General features: G+C 33.5%; 1 protein-coding gene across 2 annotated transcripts; it reads right to left on the reverse strand.

Annotated features, from left to right (window-relative positions):
- Positions 1-2,415: 2,415 nt before the first annotated feature.
- Positions 2,416-4,888, reverse strand: LOC116139946 (pentatricopeptide repeat-containing protein At4g19191, mitochondrial). 2 transcript variants are annotated; one of them, XM_031425591.1, is made up of 2 exons: positions 3,746-4,888; positions 2,416-3,472 (listed from the first exon to the last, which is right to left on the reverse strand). In XM_031425591.1, the coding sequence occupies exons 1-2, from the start codon at positions 4,572-4,574 to the stop codon at positions 2,619-2,621; spliced, it is 1,683 nt and encodes a 560-aa protein (XP_031281451.1). In that variant the 5' UTR covers positions 4,575-4,888; the 3' UTR covers positions 2,416-2,618. The 2 variants fall into 2 exon arrangements, with proteins under 2 accessions (XP_031281451.1, XP_031281449.1); XM_031425589.1 differs by having other exon boundaries at positions 2,416-4,888.
- Positions 4,889-17,534: the final 12,646 nt, after the last annotated feature.

Consider the following 17,534-nt stretch of genomic DNA (forward strand, 5'->3'; position numbering starts at 1 on the left):
TGCAAGTTTTTCAATTTCATTTTGTTTATGGGGGCCCTGGGGCCATTTTGAATTGATGTTGAAAATGAAGGTTGTTGAATTGACTTGTAGAAACACTTCTGAGCCTTGAATGAGAAGGATTCGGACATGGTTCAACATTAACCTAAATGATCCAGTTCTTACTTGAAAGAAAGAGACTGTCCAATGATGACATTCAACGTTATGGACTGAGTTGTTTATGGAGATTCGATCTTTATGCTGCAATATGAGTAAGCAGCTGAGGTTTTCAGAAAGTAGAACGGTGTCTTTTGGTGAGATAGATTGATGAAATGAGGGGTCTGAGAACTGAAACATATTGGATTGCTCTATAAAATTGGTCAAGTGTTCAAGATAGGGCAGCATATATGCAGAGAAGCCGAAATTCTATTCTATGCAATGCTTATAGGTTTCATTTTAGCTATGGTGCTCAGTTTTAGACGAGCTAAAGGCGCTATATTGAGATATTTTCATTTTCCATCCTTGATCATCCAACATTATATCATTCAGAGTATGTATTCCGATTGATTCATGAAGGAAGAGTTTTTGATACCAGATTTTGTTCGAATTGACGTTTTGGGTAAATTTTGGGATTTTGTTCGATTGATCAAAGGCCGGTATCCAAATATTTAAATATATAAATATATTATCGACGATTGGAATTATTTCTTGTTGACTCATCTATTTATGTGATATCGTATGAGTGTATATGTCTTAAGAGTTAGTATAAAGAAAAATTCTTAAACATGAATACTATCTAATCTCTATACTAATTTCTTATTAAAATTTTATCGTTTAGTATTCATCGATCATAGTAACAAAAGATTAACTGAGGCTAAAAATAAAAAAGCGATAGATTCTCCACATAATAATTAACAAGAAAAAGTATGAACAAAAAATAAATAAAAATTAAAAAATAAGGCCTCAATAAGAGAGATATAATAAGTAGGTATACCAGAAGTGAATATGAAGAAAAGAATTAGAAGCAGAGATAATTAGGCAATGATATAATATTTTCTGAAATCTTATAATATATATAGGTGAATCAACAATTCATATTATACTTGTGAATTAATAAAAATATAAATAATATTAACAAAAAAAAAAAAAAAATATATTTTTGAGGAGATAAATGTGACCAGAAAGAAAGCTTTAAAATGAAATAAATCAAATGAAAAGAGGAGATTAACACTTAAAATTATTGAATTATATTGAAACGATGGTTACATATTTAAATGACAATGGCAATTGTCAGAGTCTATGCAATGAGAAAAATCAACTTGGCCTAGATTGGATTTGCAAAGCTTACTGCATTCATCATCAGTGCAACCTGGCATAAAAAACATTCCCGCTTGAAATGATCCTGAAACTTTGCTTTTGTTCATACCTAAAGATGAAAACAGAAAAAAATGGCGATCAGAATACAAACTCATTCATATAAACTGATAGAATAATAATTCACTCCTCTATTAATATGAGTAAGTTTAAACAAAAATTCTCAAATGCCGACGCTTGTGTTTTCTTAAAATTTGAATTTTCAATATTAGCGTCTATAAATCTTATAAATAAAATTTTACAATCACCAATGTAAGATCTTGTTAACTGAAATTTCTGAAAATAAGACCTTATTAAGGGGTATAATTAGCTACCAGAAGTGAAGATGGAGAAAAGAAGTAGAAGTAGAGAGTAAAGAGAAGAATTTTTCATTTTTCTCTTTTGTGTTTGTTAAATGATAGTAGTTACACAAGTGAGTAATTTTATATTTTTTGAAATATTATATGTATATATAGGTGAATCAACCATACATTTGATACTATGAATTTGTTAAGAGATAAAGGACTCTTTTTTGTCATTAAATTTCGTAGAACTTGCATGCAATAGTTAACTCTCGCAAGTAGTTTAGATATTTTGCATTCTTGATGCTTCATAATTGGTTGAAATTTTGTTTTTTAATGTTTTTTTACGATGTTCGGAATTTGAACATACAACAGTTTAAATATAAAATAATTTCACTGTACAAATCTCATAAATTCAAGATAATTAAGTTCACAACAGAAAACTAACTTAAATTAAACAAATCAAAGCTGCGAAGTCTGCTGAAATAAAAAAGAACGTGGAACTGGAAAAAAGCTATCACCAGTTATTCATGAACAAGAAAATGAGAAGATTAGCATTATTTAATAGGGTCACAATTTAACTAAACAACTAACAAGCTCCTAAATTCAAGCACAATATCTCACCAAAAACTCAATCAAATGGTAACTTGCCAAAAAAAAAAAAAAATGTTTCAACTTCCGAGGGTAATAACCTTGATGGTGAAACAATATTACCGTCGAGCCCTTACACATAAACATTAAAGCTTTTCGAGTCAAATGGTTACAACAGAGTATGAGAGCTTTTGGTTCTTATCTATTCATTATATCATAGTTTTATATGCGGAAAGAAAGATGGGAGATAAATAATCTCTACATTTCTCAAAATTGTTTGAGTTACATATGAACCATAAGGACTATCCATCAGATTGAAATCCAAAAAATGGGAATTTGATTGCCATCTGAATGGTCAAATCTAACATATACATGCTAAAACAATAAAGAATTTTCCTATTCATGTTGTGAAATCTCCTCAAATTGCGGTAAGTATGCTTTTTCCTTTAATTGAAAAGTTAAACAGTCCAACAGTGCATAGATTACTATGCCTTCAGGATGATCTCTATCTTCAACTGTAAACGTACAAGTCTTACCATTGACGTGAACTTGACTTTGTCCTGGAAACTTGTTCACGTTGTTGCATTTCATCATCGATCTTATTTTTGCAACTCCATCCCACCTTCCCCAGAAAGCATATATATTAGCCATCTCCACATATGGTGCTGCCACATGGGGCACTAATTCAAATAGACGATGAGCCACATACTCGCCTATCTCTATGTTATGGTGAATCTTGCAAGCACTGAGCAATGCCCCCCATATGCCAGCGTCGGGTTTGATGGGCATGCTTTGAACAAAATCCAATGCTTTCTTTAGCTTTCCTCTACGCCCAAGAATGTCGGCCATACAAGAATAATGGTCTAATCCGGGATTGATGTTATATACCTCGGTCATCATATTGAAACACTCCCATCCTTTCTCAAGGAAACCTGCGTGAGCACAAGCTCGAAGAACCGCAAGAAATGTTACGTGGTTTGGCCACAAACCCAATTCCACCATCTGGTGGAAAAGGTCCAAAGCTTCTGAGAACTCTCCATTCAAGGCACAACCTGCAATCATAGCTGTCCATGAGACAACAGTTCTCTCAGGCATGGCAAGGAAGAGCTCTCGAGCATCAGGAATGCTTCCACATTTTGCATACATATCTATCAATGCATTGCAGACCATTACATTATCTCTTAACCCTTTAGAACTGGCATAATTGTCAATCCATTTTCCAAGCTCAAGTGTACCGCCTTGGCCACAACCTGAAACCAATGACAGCACAGTGACCAAATCAGGTTTTTCACCAGCTGCTTCCATAGCAAAAAACAATTCCAATGCCACATCCATGTCCCTTTTCTTGACATATCCGCTAATCATAGCGGTCCAAGAAACACAGTTTCTGTATAGCATACCATCAAATAAAAATCTTGCAGAATAAATATCTCCACACTTGGAATACAATGAAATTAGTGTATTAATCACAAATATATCTACGTCAAAGCCCATTTGAATTCCATGAGAATGAATCAACCTACCATGTAACAGTGCCTCTAGCTGCGCACATGCTGAAAGTAGGCTAACAATGGTACTAACATCAGGCCTAAATCCATCTAGCATCATCCACTTGTAGAACCTAACTGCATCAAAAACCTTACCATTGTTTGCATATCCTGCAATCATAGAATTCCACGAAACCACAGTTTGTAAACCCTGCTCAATCCCATAAAACACCAACTCCGCAAAGTTCAAGTCACTGCATTTGGCATAAGCAGAAATCCATGTAGTAGCAACTTCAATATCAGCATCCATCCCCATCTGAATACCAATAGAATGAACAGCCTTCAACAGGTTCAAATTCTTCGCCTCCAAAACCGACTGCGTCAACCCCATAGCCGTGACCGCATCACCCTTAATCCCTGCAAATCTCATCTCATAAAAAATTCTCAACACTTCATTAACAAAACCTTTTTGAGCAAACCCCACAAGCATCGCATTCCACGACGCAACATCTCTCTCTGTCATTTCATCAAACAAACTACACGCGTAATCCAATTGATCACATTTTACATACATATCGACCATTGTGGTTTGCACATAGATATGAGACCCAAAAGGGGATTTTACGGTGTGGGTATGGATCATTTGTGAGTATTTAAGATTGGAAAGCTGGGCACACGCTTTGGCTATAAAGATGAAGATGAAGTTGTTTGGAACAATGTCGTTTTGTTTCATTTGGCGAAAGAGAAGAAGGGCTTGGTTGGGATTGTGTTTGCTCACAGCTTCCCTTATTTGAAAGTTCCATTGATTAGAGGGTGAAAATTTTGAAAATCGGTTGAGACGTAGAGGAAGAGAAGATGTGACCATTTCTCACTGTTTTGGAGGGAAATTTAAATGACAGTTAAACTTAATTGGTAAATTTTATGGACCGGGTTGAGCTATTTGAGAGAAAAATTAAGGCTTAAGCAACTAAAAATCTAAAACCTCTCGACAATTTTTACAATATTAGATAGTTTTGATACATTCAATAATTTAATTCTCAAAATATGTTGAATACTGTGATAAAAGAAAATAGAGTAAAAGAGGTGTGCTAGCGTTAATCGACAATTGTATACCACGGTATTAATTTGTGATTGGGATAAATATTGACTCACAAGTTACAAGTCACAATCTAGTTTTATAAATTTTTTTTCACAATCTCGACGTATAGCTTACTATTGGTCCGCTCGTGATTGGACAGACAAGACCTATAATGAGTAAACATGACTTATTTACGAGTTGATCAATTGTGAACTACAATTAATGGTGTGAAAAACTGGTTAACCGAATCAGTTGGAGGTTTTTTTAACCGAACCGATTTTTTGGTTCAAGCAGCATTCCAAAACTGAAACCAAGCCGGAATACTGCTTAATCCGATTTCTAACCGAACTGATAATTCGGTTCAGTTACATGTGCAAAAGCAGGAGAATACATTCCACCCCAACTTCAAACCCACTTAGTAATCACCAAAATCAAACAATCCACACAAAACCAACATCAAATCTCAACTTCTCCACCTACTTCCACACACTTACACATCAACTACTCATAAACATAACCACACACACAAATAAACAAACAAATAACAAATGTCCATCCTGAGTAGAGCAGATCTGCAAATCAAAAGTTTTGATGCAAAACCCACGAGGCGTTTCAAGTGCTTCAAAACCGACGCGCCACATAGCCAAGTGATGGATTGACTCCGATTTTTTTTTTTTTGTGTGTGTGTGTGTGTGTGTGTGTGATGAGAATAAAGAGAGAGGGAAGAAAGAAGAGAAGGAAAGAGAGAGGGAACAAATAGAAGAAAATAGAGAATGTGAATATGAGAAAGGTGAAAGAAAGAGCGCCGCTGCCCGTCGGGTCTGGCAACTTCTCTCTTTTTCTAAAGCAAAGAAACGAAGGGAAGAGGAGCGAGAAAAGTTGCGGTTAGGGATTAAAATCATGGTTATCGAATAGGATATCATATCGTTTATTAAAAACTTACTGCATGTTTGGCTTACTATTTTTATCCCTATTCTGGATCCTATTCTCCAAATAATGTTTAACATATTATTCTAGAAATATTATCCTATTTTTTTAATTATATTTAAATCCTATAAGATTATTAATTTCACTAAATACCCCCTAAAAAAAAATTTAAAAATTAACAAAAACACCCCCATCAACCCAACTTGTCAGATTCCAGCAACCACCGTCAGTGATAGCCGGAATCTGTACAACGACCTAACTTCCGACCAGAAATGGCCGGAAGTTCACCGCTGTGGCCTTTTCCGGCCAGATCTGACCGTCAGCGACGGCCAAAGAAATGACCGTTGTTAACGTCAACGACGGCCACATCTTTGGCCGTCGCTGACGACCAAAGATGGCCCTCGTTTGGCCTTTTCCGGCCGTCGACGGCCATAACAGACCGTAGATCTGGCCTTTTCCGGCCATATCCACCATGGATCTGGCCAGAAAAGGCCATAACGACCTGTTATGGCATAGATCCGACCGCTCTGTGCCGTAACGAAATTTTCCGGCCAGATTCCGGCGGTGGTGGCCGGAATCTGACACTGCAGGTGGTGGGGGTGTTTTGGTCATTTTATATGTTAGGGTCTTTAGTTAAATTAGTAAATCTAAGGGCTTTTTCATAAATTTTTAAAATTTACCTCGTAATACTCCCCTATCCAATAACTCAATACTATCCCTAAAATCCTATCCAAAATACTAAACCAAACGCACCCTTAATTTTTTGAATCGTGTATTATATACTGTATCGTATCGTATCGTATCGTAAGATAATTAAAGAATTTTGTGGTATCATTGACTTTAAATTAAAAAATTAATAAAATTATAAATTTTTTCTAAAAATTAGTATAATATCTAAGATTAATTAAAGAATTTTGTGGTATCATTGACTTTAAATTATGGTATTACATAATCAAAATTAATAATAAAATTAAGAATCTATATTATTTTTTCTCAATTATTCATATCACTTTCAAGATCAATGTCAATATTTATATCCCTACTTATATTATTATTATCATGCAAAATAAGCAACACATATTTCTTTTCACTTTTTCCATGCAAAATAGGTAAATTTGGACAAGTTTTAATGAATCGGGTTGGGTGACCCAAAATTCTTTTTGGGCCTTTAGCCCAAATTAATAAAGTCGTGTGAATTTATATCGATATTTTTAAGGATACGAACGGATACGTATTGTATCGTAGGATACATATCAACGTATCGAAATGTTTAGAATATACTCTCTGATACGTATCGTTGGCGACCTGTATCGAATCGTATCTTATGATACGTAAGGATACTAACAACCATGATTAAAATTAGATTTAGATTTAGGATTTTTTATTTAAAACAAAAACCGGTTTCGGTTAACCGATTATTTAAAATGGTTGAACCGATAACCGAACTAAAAAATCGGTTCAACCATTTTTTTCAAATTGAAACCGAATCAGTTACTTTGAAAAACCGGTTTTTTGAATCGGTTTTAGTTCGATTTTTTGGATCGGTTCGATTTTTATTTGCAGTCCCAGTTATAACGTTGGATTTGTGAGATTGAATTGTAAGTATAACATTAACCTTTGTGATTGGTGTCATGAGATTGTGTAACGGTTGTTCTCACGCTACAGTTGCTAGCGTAATTCATAAGTAGTATGCAACATATGGAATCGTTATCAAATTTGTCGAGTGCCCAAGTTCAGAACTAAGTTTAGGCCCACGGTGCTCATGGCCACTTCGACCCTATTTTTTTTTTTTTTTAATTTATATAAACAATTATCGTGTTAGTCCTTACAAATTCAGTTTTGAATTTAACACTTTGACTCTCGTAAATGAAACTTCTAAATTTCTCTATTCTCTCATTCGTTGAACATTACATTCCAACCTTTGAATAAATTTCCTAGCTTCGCCCTTATGATAGCCTTTAATCAAAATGATGCTACGGAATAGTGTTTTAGGCCAATTTCTAATTTTTTTTTTTTTTAATTATCAAGTCACAAAGGTAATGACACAAATAGATATCATATGCATAACGTTATCCGATTAATAACATTTTGAATTTGAACCTATTGCATCATCTTCAAAGTCAAACAAATGAACTAAAAAGGAAAAAGAAAAGGCAAAATAAGGCAAGAGAATAAATAATTTTTTTAAAAAGCATTGACATTCCAAATTCTAATGCTATATGGGAGAAACTATATATGATAAAATATTTTGAAAATATATAGTAAAATATTGCAATTGTAGTGATAAAATAATAAAATATAGCAAGTAAATTTAATTTGAAATAATCATATATAAAAAGAAATCGTGGAGAAAATATAATAAAGTTCTATTTAATTATAGATTCTATCATAATTTTTATTATCTATCAACATTTTCATATATGTAAATAAATCTTCTAATTTAAGTCTAAGAGTGTAACCTACCAATAATTATTTAATTATAGATTTTCAAAATAAGATTAATACCTATATATATAATCAAGATTACAAAGGGAATTTTCTCATACAAAAGAGTCATTAAACAATAGAGAAAAAAAAAAAAAATGAAAACTTTCTCTCTTCTTTCATTGCTTTTAGTTCTCTTTCTTTGCACTTCTGGTAATTGGTTTGACATGAAACATTATACTTGAAACAGTTTATCGATACTGTAACAAAACCCTATTTTTGATTGATATTCTCTTATCTTTATTGCATCGAAATATTTGTTTATGCATTTGTTTTTTTTTTTTTTGCTTAATTCTCATTGATTTTATTCTTTTTTTTTTTTTTTTGGGGAATTTTTGATAATTAGGAAGCATGAAAGTTGAGGCTCAAGAAGAGGTGTGTTATGCGACATACCACTTGCCAAAATGTAAATTTCAGCGAGGTAAATGCATGTCGTTATGCAAAATTTACGATCGAGGAGACAGTATCCGTTGTAGTGACCCAGTGACTTGCTGTTGCCTATAAAGGTATTATGATTATTCAGTTAATCTCTTGTGTGATCGTCCTAATTTTTTTTTTATAATTCAGACTTCAAATCTTGCTTCTTGCCAGCAACAATTCAGATTTGGATTTTAGGTCTACACCTAAGAAGTTTTGTTTATTAGTTAATATAAAAAAAAAATATATTGAAAAAATACTAAATTCTATAAATATTAAGATTTTGTATCTCAATTTTTTGAAATTGTTTTCAGATCACAAGCCAAATAATCGATACTATAAATTTGTTTTCAAACCTTTAGTAGTTTTTTTTTTTTAATTGGAAAAAGAAGAAACAGAATTTTATCTTAATTCTAATCTGATATTGATTTTCATTTTCAGGGTAAGAGGGAGGCACCATGCTTAGCAAATAACTTGTGGCACAATATCTACTGGGGAATATTGTAGAGACTTTGAAATTTCTTGTTACCATTATGTGCCTTAAAATAAATTGTAATGAAGCATATTGTCTTTGAAATAAATTTTTAATAAAACAAGTAACATGTTATTATTATTCTCGTGCGGCTATAATTCATCATGAAAATGAACATATGCCCTGTGTTGCTTGATACTAAAATTAAATAAAAGGTGAAATGAACTAGGCGAAAGATAAATTGAAAATTCTTAGGTGCAGTCCTCTTTTTTTAACAAAAAAAGATTTCCACGTTATAATAATTAAAAGTTTATCCTTCTCAATATCTTTTGAAAGTGGAAAATAATGGTTTTTGGCTACGTAGGAGTACTCCATACCTTATGGCAGCACTGCACACTCGTCTAATAAATCGTTCGGCCAGCCTCCTATGAGTTCTTGATCCTCTATAGTCTATGCAATCTGAGAGGACAAGACGACCTTGTAACTTTAATGTTATCAAATTTTATCATTTGGATGACAATTTTTGCTGTTTTTGTTAAATGGACTCCCAAAGTTTGAAAACTATATTAAGGTTTTCAAATAATAATATGTATATAATAAAAAAAGTTCGAAATGCCAAAGGTTATTGATTCATAACAAAGAAGATGAACTCTTTTTTATTATATTAAAATTTTGGTCGTATTTTCAACAGTTGAGTGGCTTCTCTGCAAAACATTTTTGATATTTTTTTTTTTTTTTTAATTTTTAGGTGTATTTTTGTCTTTAAATTTAAAAGAAGACTAGAATGGTCTGATCAAGAGGCTGAGCCAGTTGGTCATTGGATACGAAAATTTTAGTCATTATTAGACATAAAATCCTACATGATCATGTGTATCAGATATGGATGAGAAAGATTTAATATCCATTTAATTATAGTTTTCCAAAATAAGAGTATTTTTGTTAATAGCAAATCATTTATTGCAAAAGGATGGTTAATGTCTATATATACATAATCAAAGATCACAAAGGGGATTTACCGATATATTGTAACAAAACCTTGGCAAGTAGTAGTTCAAAATGAAACATCGTACTTGAAACAATTTACCGATATATTGTAATAAAACCCTTTTCACCGATATTCTTTAATCTCTATGCATCGAAGAATTTTGTCAAGGAGCTGGTAGCCACTATATGAACCATATTACTTGTATACAAGATTTTTTTTATTTTTTTTTATTTGATAAAAGGAAAATACAGAATCCTGCAAGCAATCGAGAATTAAGATTTGGATTTTTGTTCTACACCGGAGAAGTTTTTTATTTAAATTAATATAAAAAAATACATTGAAAAGTATTAAATACTTTAAATATGAAGTTATCATATACTTTTAGATAATTTTATTTGGTTGTATGTCTAGTTGTATGATTCAGTTGTAAGTATAATATTATTCTTTAGATAATTACTATATTTATCTCTAATTTATCTCTAATTTGATCTTTAATTTTCATTTTCACATTAACAGGAAGGCACCATGATAATGAATGCTGAGACCTGGAAATTTCTTGTTGCCATTCTATGCCTTGATAAATTATACTGAGACATAATGTCTTGGAAAAAAATTCTTAATTAATTAAATAAGTAACATTATCAATTATTCATTCTCGTTTGGATTCATAATGAAAGTGAACATATACCCTAAGTTGTTTGACAAAAAAATAATATAAAAAGCAAAACGAAGCCAAAGATAAATTAAAAGATTTTAGAAGCGGTTCACATTTAAAATAAAAATAAAAATAAGACCTCCATGCTATAAGAAAAGAATACCCTTCTCAATATTTTTTGGAAGTGAATATAATATAATTTAGGGGTTTTCTTAACGCGGTGTTTTATTTTTTTTTAGTAATCTTAACGTGTGTTACACGTTAAAACAAACCTTAGGTTTATATAATATCAAGACTCAACATCAAGAATAACCAACAATAGAAAGATCTTCTAAACCTCTTGAAATCTCAGTTTACATTATGTTGCCACCTCAACAGATGTTACGTTCAAATTATAAATATAAAAAAAATCTTAAGTCTATCTCTTTTGATGATAAATCCTAACATATAGATCTTAAATCAGTAAAGCTTTTTTCCTATTTCCTATTCATGTTGTGAAATCTCTCCAAATGTGGTAAGTATGTTTTTTCGATTGATCAAAAAGTTTAATAATCTAATGTTAATATCCTGTTAAAAGATCATGAGAAAGAGTTTATATGTATAATATTATTCTTTACAGAAAAAATCTCTCGACCACAAAATAATGTGATGAAAAATTACAATAATGATATAAATAGTTACAGTTTAATTTGTCATTTTCACTCCTTTTAAAAAACATGTGGCCTTTTAAAACTTTTTCAGTTTATATGTTTACTACTTTTTGACTTTAATCAAGACTTCACATGATCTTTTCTGCCATTTATATACAATACTATTAATTAGAGGTGGGCAAGGGACCGGTCCCTTGCAGGCCTAGGCCTGGGCCTGGGACCGGTCCTAGGCCCATGAGAAAAGCCAGGACCTGGACCAGGCCTTAGACCTGGTCCCATGGGCCCAAGACCGGTCCTAGGACCGGTCCCATGGGCTTGGATAATTTTATTTTCCCCCCTTAATTTTTTTTATATTTTGGGGGCAAAACGAAATTTTATAGGGGTTGATTAGTAAGTTTCTAAAAATTTAATTAATTTTAAAAAATAATAAATTAATAGTTAATTTTAATTTTTAACATAAATATAATATTCACATTTCACACATTCCGCTCACAAATAAACAATTAATAATTTTTTAATTAAATATTCATCTTCAATTTCATCGTAACACTAACATATTCAAATTTGTATCCTAAGAGTTCGAGTAGTTCGGGATCTTCAAGGTGCTTTTGTAGTCTTCTTTCTGCATGAGTCCAATCCCGTAAACACGTTATCACTTCAATCATCATCGGTAAAGAGCATCTTGTCTTCAACAACATCCGACACTTGTTGAAAATGTGACTCGGATGCAATTGTAGAAACGGCACAGATAAAATGTCACGTGCCATTTGTGATAAATGGGGAATCGACTTTCATGTTGGTTCCACCATTGAAGAATATCCATGTCAAGTGTCTCCTTCATCGTCATATAGGTCAGGTCCACCTGTAGGTAGCGAGGCATCTCATTTGGTCTATGTGTACGAGCTAGAGCTGGAGCTTCGCCATGTTCCACAACGCCCACTTGCTCGATCCTTGAGGGGGGGCTGCATCAAGGTCCTGATCACCTCTCCTAGAACGTTCCACTTCCACTTCCACTTCCATTGTACCTGTTCTCATATAAAAAAAAAAGCCTATCCAATTTGGTTTAAAGTCAGTTAAGTAAGACGTATAATCATGTCCTAATAATGGCCTAACTCAGTAATTACATGTAACGACTCATTCTTATAAAAAAAGCACAGTGAAAATACACATAACCAAATATAAAAAGTTGGGCCCAAATTTTTCTTTCATTAAACATATGCATTCTTTATAGAAATTTATACAAGGTTTGTGACATATGCAAAACTATCAAAAAGGGTGGACAGTGTAGCCATTCTCTCTGTGTGCCGATGTCCACCGATGTGTCCTCATCTAGAACCTGTAAAAACATAGGGAACAACTGGATGAGCACAAACAAGGCTCAGTAAGTAAACCCCTAAACTCGATTGTTCCCGTAACTCTTTCTTTACTCACTGTATAATTACTCTTTTCATAGCTCCTCTATACTAACTTTCTTTCTAGAAGTCACGGCCCCATCTGACCGGAGGCACGGCTGGGACTCGCTCCCACTCCAGTGACTTCTACTCATTCTAGCCGATCGGACTGGTTATGCATGGATTCGGAACCTTTGGCCATGTGAGTGATAGACATCTCTCGGGTAAACTGGGTATAGCCCTCATCCGCATGTACACTACGGGCTAACCCACTTCTCTTTCTGACACTCTGGCCGCTTTATTGCTGCGGCGTACATGCGGGAATACTCTACCTACTCATAAGTTCCCCATCGCACAACCTACTCTATTCTCTTATTAAGCACTACTCTAGCTTTACTCCATAGTGCTCATTCTCTCTTTCTTCTACTTTGGAGTAGTCTAAACTCAAAAGTCTCTATCTCTTTTCTAATGCATAACTAAAGCACAATTAATGCACATCAATGACTCATTCTCATTAATGCAATTATGAAAGTAACTATGATGTAGCAACAATTAAGGCTTTCTATCCTCACTTATGATTCTTTTGAGCATTTCATCATACAACTCATGTGCATAAATAACTCTACTCTAACTCTAACTTTTCTGTTTTCTTTAATCAAAATGGGAGAAGACTCCCTCATAAACCCTAATTCTCTATCAAAGAGAAACACTTCCATAATCTTGCTCAAAACCTCCTCCAACTCCAATCAACTCAACCCAACATCAAGCAAATACCAAACTTCTCATAACTCATAACTCAAACATAATTACTACTCTCATTCAACAATTAAAAGAATACACATATGTATTTAAATCTACTCAAAGAATTCTTAGATCTCAACTTAGGTTGAGTTTACTTACCTTATGAGAAATTAGCTTCTTTACACTTCTTCTTTCCTTTGGAAGCTTGCTTTTCCTTACAATTTAACCAACAATCACAACATGAGATTTAATCAAAACATAGGAAAACTCTCATCTAAAGCAAAATCTTACCTTAGGAAGCTTTAGATTAAAACCCTACTAAAAGTTTCTCAAAAAGGCTCTTGGAAATCCTTGAAAGATTGAAGGAAATTTGAGAGAGTTTAGAGGAATGAAGGAGGCGGTGGAACTGGAAAATGAAGAACTTTCAAAGGCTAAACCCTTTTTAATAACTCTTAATACTTATTCTTCCCATTTTGCCCTTGCTCTTTTATGGAAATTCCATCCATATCCTTTGATTCCTTACTAACACACCCCCATACAACATATTCTCCTTGAAATTTCCTTACAATTTACTCCCCACTTTTCGCTAATTAGGGTAGAATGGTCAAATTGCCCTTAATGAAGAAATATCTAAAACTTGGTAAACATTTTGGTCGGACCGTCGCCGCGGCGAGGAAACGTCTGTCGCCGCGGCGAAACTGTCAGGAAGTTTCCCTTGGTTTCCCATCTCTTCGCCGCGGCGAAGCTTGCACACCTTTCTATCTATTTTTTTAACCAATTTCAAGGCAATTAATCACACAACACTCTATACTAATGTCAATCAAACAATATTACCACGATATCATCTCAAATAAGAGCAAACGAAAGAACAGTAACTACGTACTCAAGTGGGGCGTTACATTACACCGTTAACTACGGATAATTTAAACCTAGGATTAGAAAAGGCCTAATCCATTAAGAATGGAATATCTAACCAATATCTTTATATTTTTCTTCCATACTTGAAACAATTTCACTTAAAATGTTATCATATCTATATTGAGCAAAAGTTTAGCAATATGAACTAAAATATCTAACACTAATTAGTAGTTGGATAAAATACCACTTAGTGTATTAATAGCATCATAAATTTTTTTAAGAAATGAATAAAAAAGTTCACAAACCGCCAATCATCATAGTTGACAACTTCCTCTGGATAGTCTTTCCGGTTGACGAAATCTGTAATTTGTTTCGCGGTTGGCAAAGCTTTTCCAACATCAAGTAGGTAGAGTTCCAACGGATAGGCATGTCTGTACATAACTTCAAAGTTTGAACAGTGGCTCCTCTGCTTAATATTTGACGTACTCCTGCCATTTTATGTTACCGCAACGATAAATCCGATAGCTCTACGCACCTCTCCATCTTTGAATGTATAGCATCTAAACCTGCTTTAACTATCAAATTGATGATGTGACAAGACATCTCTGTGATAAAATTTGCCTTTACCAAGCGATCACATTTCTTTTCAAATAAAGAGATTGCCGCGGTGTTAGCAGCTGCATTATCAGCGTTAGCGCTACAACTTTATCAGTTAATAAATATTCTTGCAAAATTTCAAGAATTGTAAAATAAATAGTTTCAGCACTATGTTTTTCATATAATGGTTTAAAACCTATCAATTTTGTTGTAAACCCCATTATGATCTAAGAAATGTAATGTGACAGTTAAAAATCGGTTTTGATCTACAAGCCATATGTCTGATGTAAGTGCAATAGATATATTCCTAAAATTTTGAAATTCGTTTTTAAGTTATTATTTATTTTGTTAAAGTTTTAGATATCTCTTCTACTTGTACTTCTACAACATCGGTATATGCTGGACAAAATGCAGTTTTAACAATATTAACAAAAAAGGATTTTCAGATAAACAAATGGGAGAGTCCGTAGCAACTATATATCTTGCTATTTCCTCTCGTGCAACATGTGTATTGTATTGCCATGTTGAGAGAGTTGAGTATTGTGGATTAAAATTAAGTTGAGTTTGATTTTGTCTACTGATCGCTTGAAGATGCATTTATTTGGGATGCTTCTTCTCTACGTGTCGTCGCATCGTCGAAGTCCCCTTTTAGCCCCAATAATGGTTCCACATAATTACATATCCCACACGATTCTTCCCCTCCCCATTTGTCTTTGGCTGTTTTGATTTGGTGAAGTATCGCCAGACATTGCGACATGACCCTCTTTGACAGTTCGGGGGTTGAGCTATGTCCGGCCCATTGACCGCAGCTCACATGTGTTTGGCTATACCTCGTCCCGACCGAATGTGTTGTAGAATTACAACTGCTTCCTCGGAGGAAATGGTGAAAATGGATTGAAGGCTTCAATTTCTTCGGGATGGAACGTAAAACTCATGGGGAAGACATTATAAATTTATGATAAAATAATAAATAATTAAATGAAAAGAAATTAAATAATAATATGAAATTATGATGATATTGAAAAATAGAAAAATTTGAATAATATAATAAATAATATGAATAAATTATAAATATAAATTGAATGAGAAATTGATTGGAGATTTGGAGTAGAGAGATTGAGAGAATGAAAGAATGAGAGTTGATTGGTGTGAAAAAAATTAAAGGTTTTAGGGTTATTTATAGTGTAGTTGTGGGGGGGAAATGAAAAAAAAAAACTTATAATTATAAGTTTATAACCGTTGGCTGCTCTTGTGACCATTGGTAGCACGGTTATAAAAAGTTAAATAAAAAAAAAAAATAAATTTTATAAAATTTATTTTAGTCCTTATAATTTATACTATTTTAGGTGTTAGTAATTTTACATAGGACTAAAATGATAAAATGCAAAAAAAATTTGGCCAGGCGGGATCGGCCCAGGCGGCCTTGGAGGAGGGCCCAGTGGAGGGCCGAGCCCTCCTCCTTAGGCCTGGTCCCGTTTTGGGACTAGGCCTCCTAGGACCGGGTTTTGATGCTGGGCTTTTAGGCCCGTCCCAAATGCCCAGCTCTACTATTAATGAAGAAGTAGAAAAGTAATTAGTTGAGTCACTGTTATTAGGTGCTGTTAGTTACCATTAGTTTATGGTTAGTTGTAGTCAGTTAACTTTCTATATTTCTATTAACAGTGCACTATAAAACGCTACTTTACTGTAGTGAAAACTAAGCTGAATACACACGTTTTGTGAGCTTCATTTTACTTCCTTTTTCTTCTTTTATTCTCTCTCAGTTTAGCTGGAACTCTCATGGTATCAACCCCTTAGACTAACGTCAAAATGGTACATCTGTCGTAGTTCACTCCCAATCAAAGTAATTCTGGTAAAAATTGACTTCTGATCTGTTAATCTCATGAATACACTTCTATGTCTTCTTCAGCTCTTCCAGTAATCTCCCCAAACTAACTAGGGATAACTATAGATTCTGGAAATCACAAATTTTATTTGCTATTGGTTCGCACGATTTAGAGGAGCATCTCCCCGGATTAATTCCTTGTCCAGCTCTATTCATCAAAGTTAAGCCAAAGTTCTAATGGAGCAACTGAAAAGAAACCCAATCCAGCTTAGTTATTGGAAGAAGACCGACAAGCTACTTGTAAATTGGCTTCTTGGATCTATCTCAGAATCTATGTTTAATGTTGTATCAAAATGTCAATTTGCTGTTGTATGTGGATAGCTTTAGAGAAAGAGTTCCTCTAAATCAAGAACCAAAACCCTACATATCATAAACTTATTGCAAATACCAAAAGGTAACCTTAGTTTCATGATTACTTTGTTAAAATGAAGGGATTGTTGAAATTTTATTACTAGTGGATTGTAGTTGCATATGAGGAGTTATTGAACTACATTCTTGATGGGTTGAATTCTGAATATGATGCTGTGTAGTTAATATTACTACAAGATTGGAATCTAAGTTAGACCCCCTTTTTGTCCAAGAAGCACAAATCTTCTACGAAGTAGAGTTGAGATTGGAAAAGGCCAATTTAGCAAAACATGATTATTAGTACTGAATTTCATAGAGGGTCTTACATCTAGCTAAT

This window comes from Pistacia vera, unplaced genomic scaffold (assembly GCF_008641045.1).
Source record: "Pistacia vera cultivar Batoury unplaced genomic scaffold, PisVer_v2 Contig36, whole genome shotgun sequence".
NCBI lineage: Eukaryota > Viridiplantae > Streptophyta > Magnoliopsida > Sapindales > Anacardiaceae > Pistacia > Pistacia vera.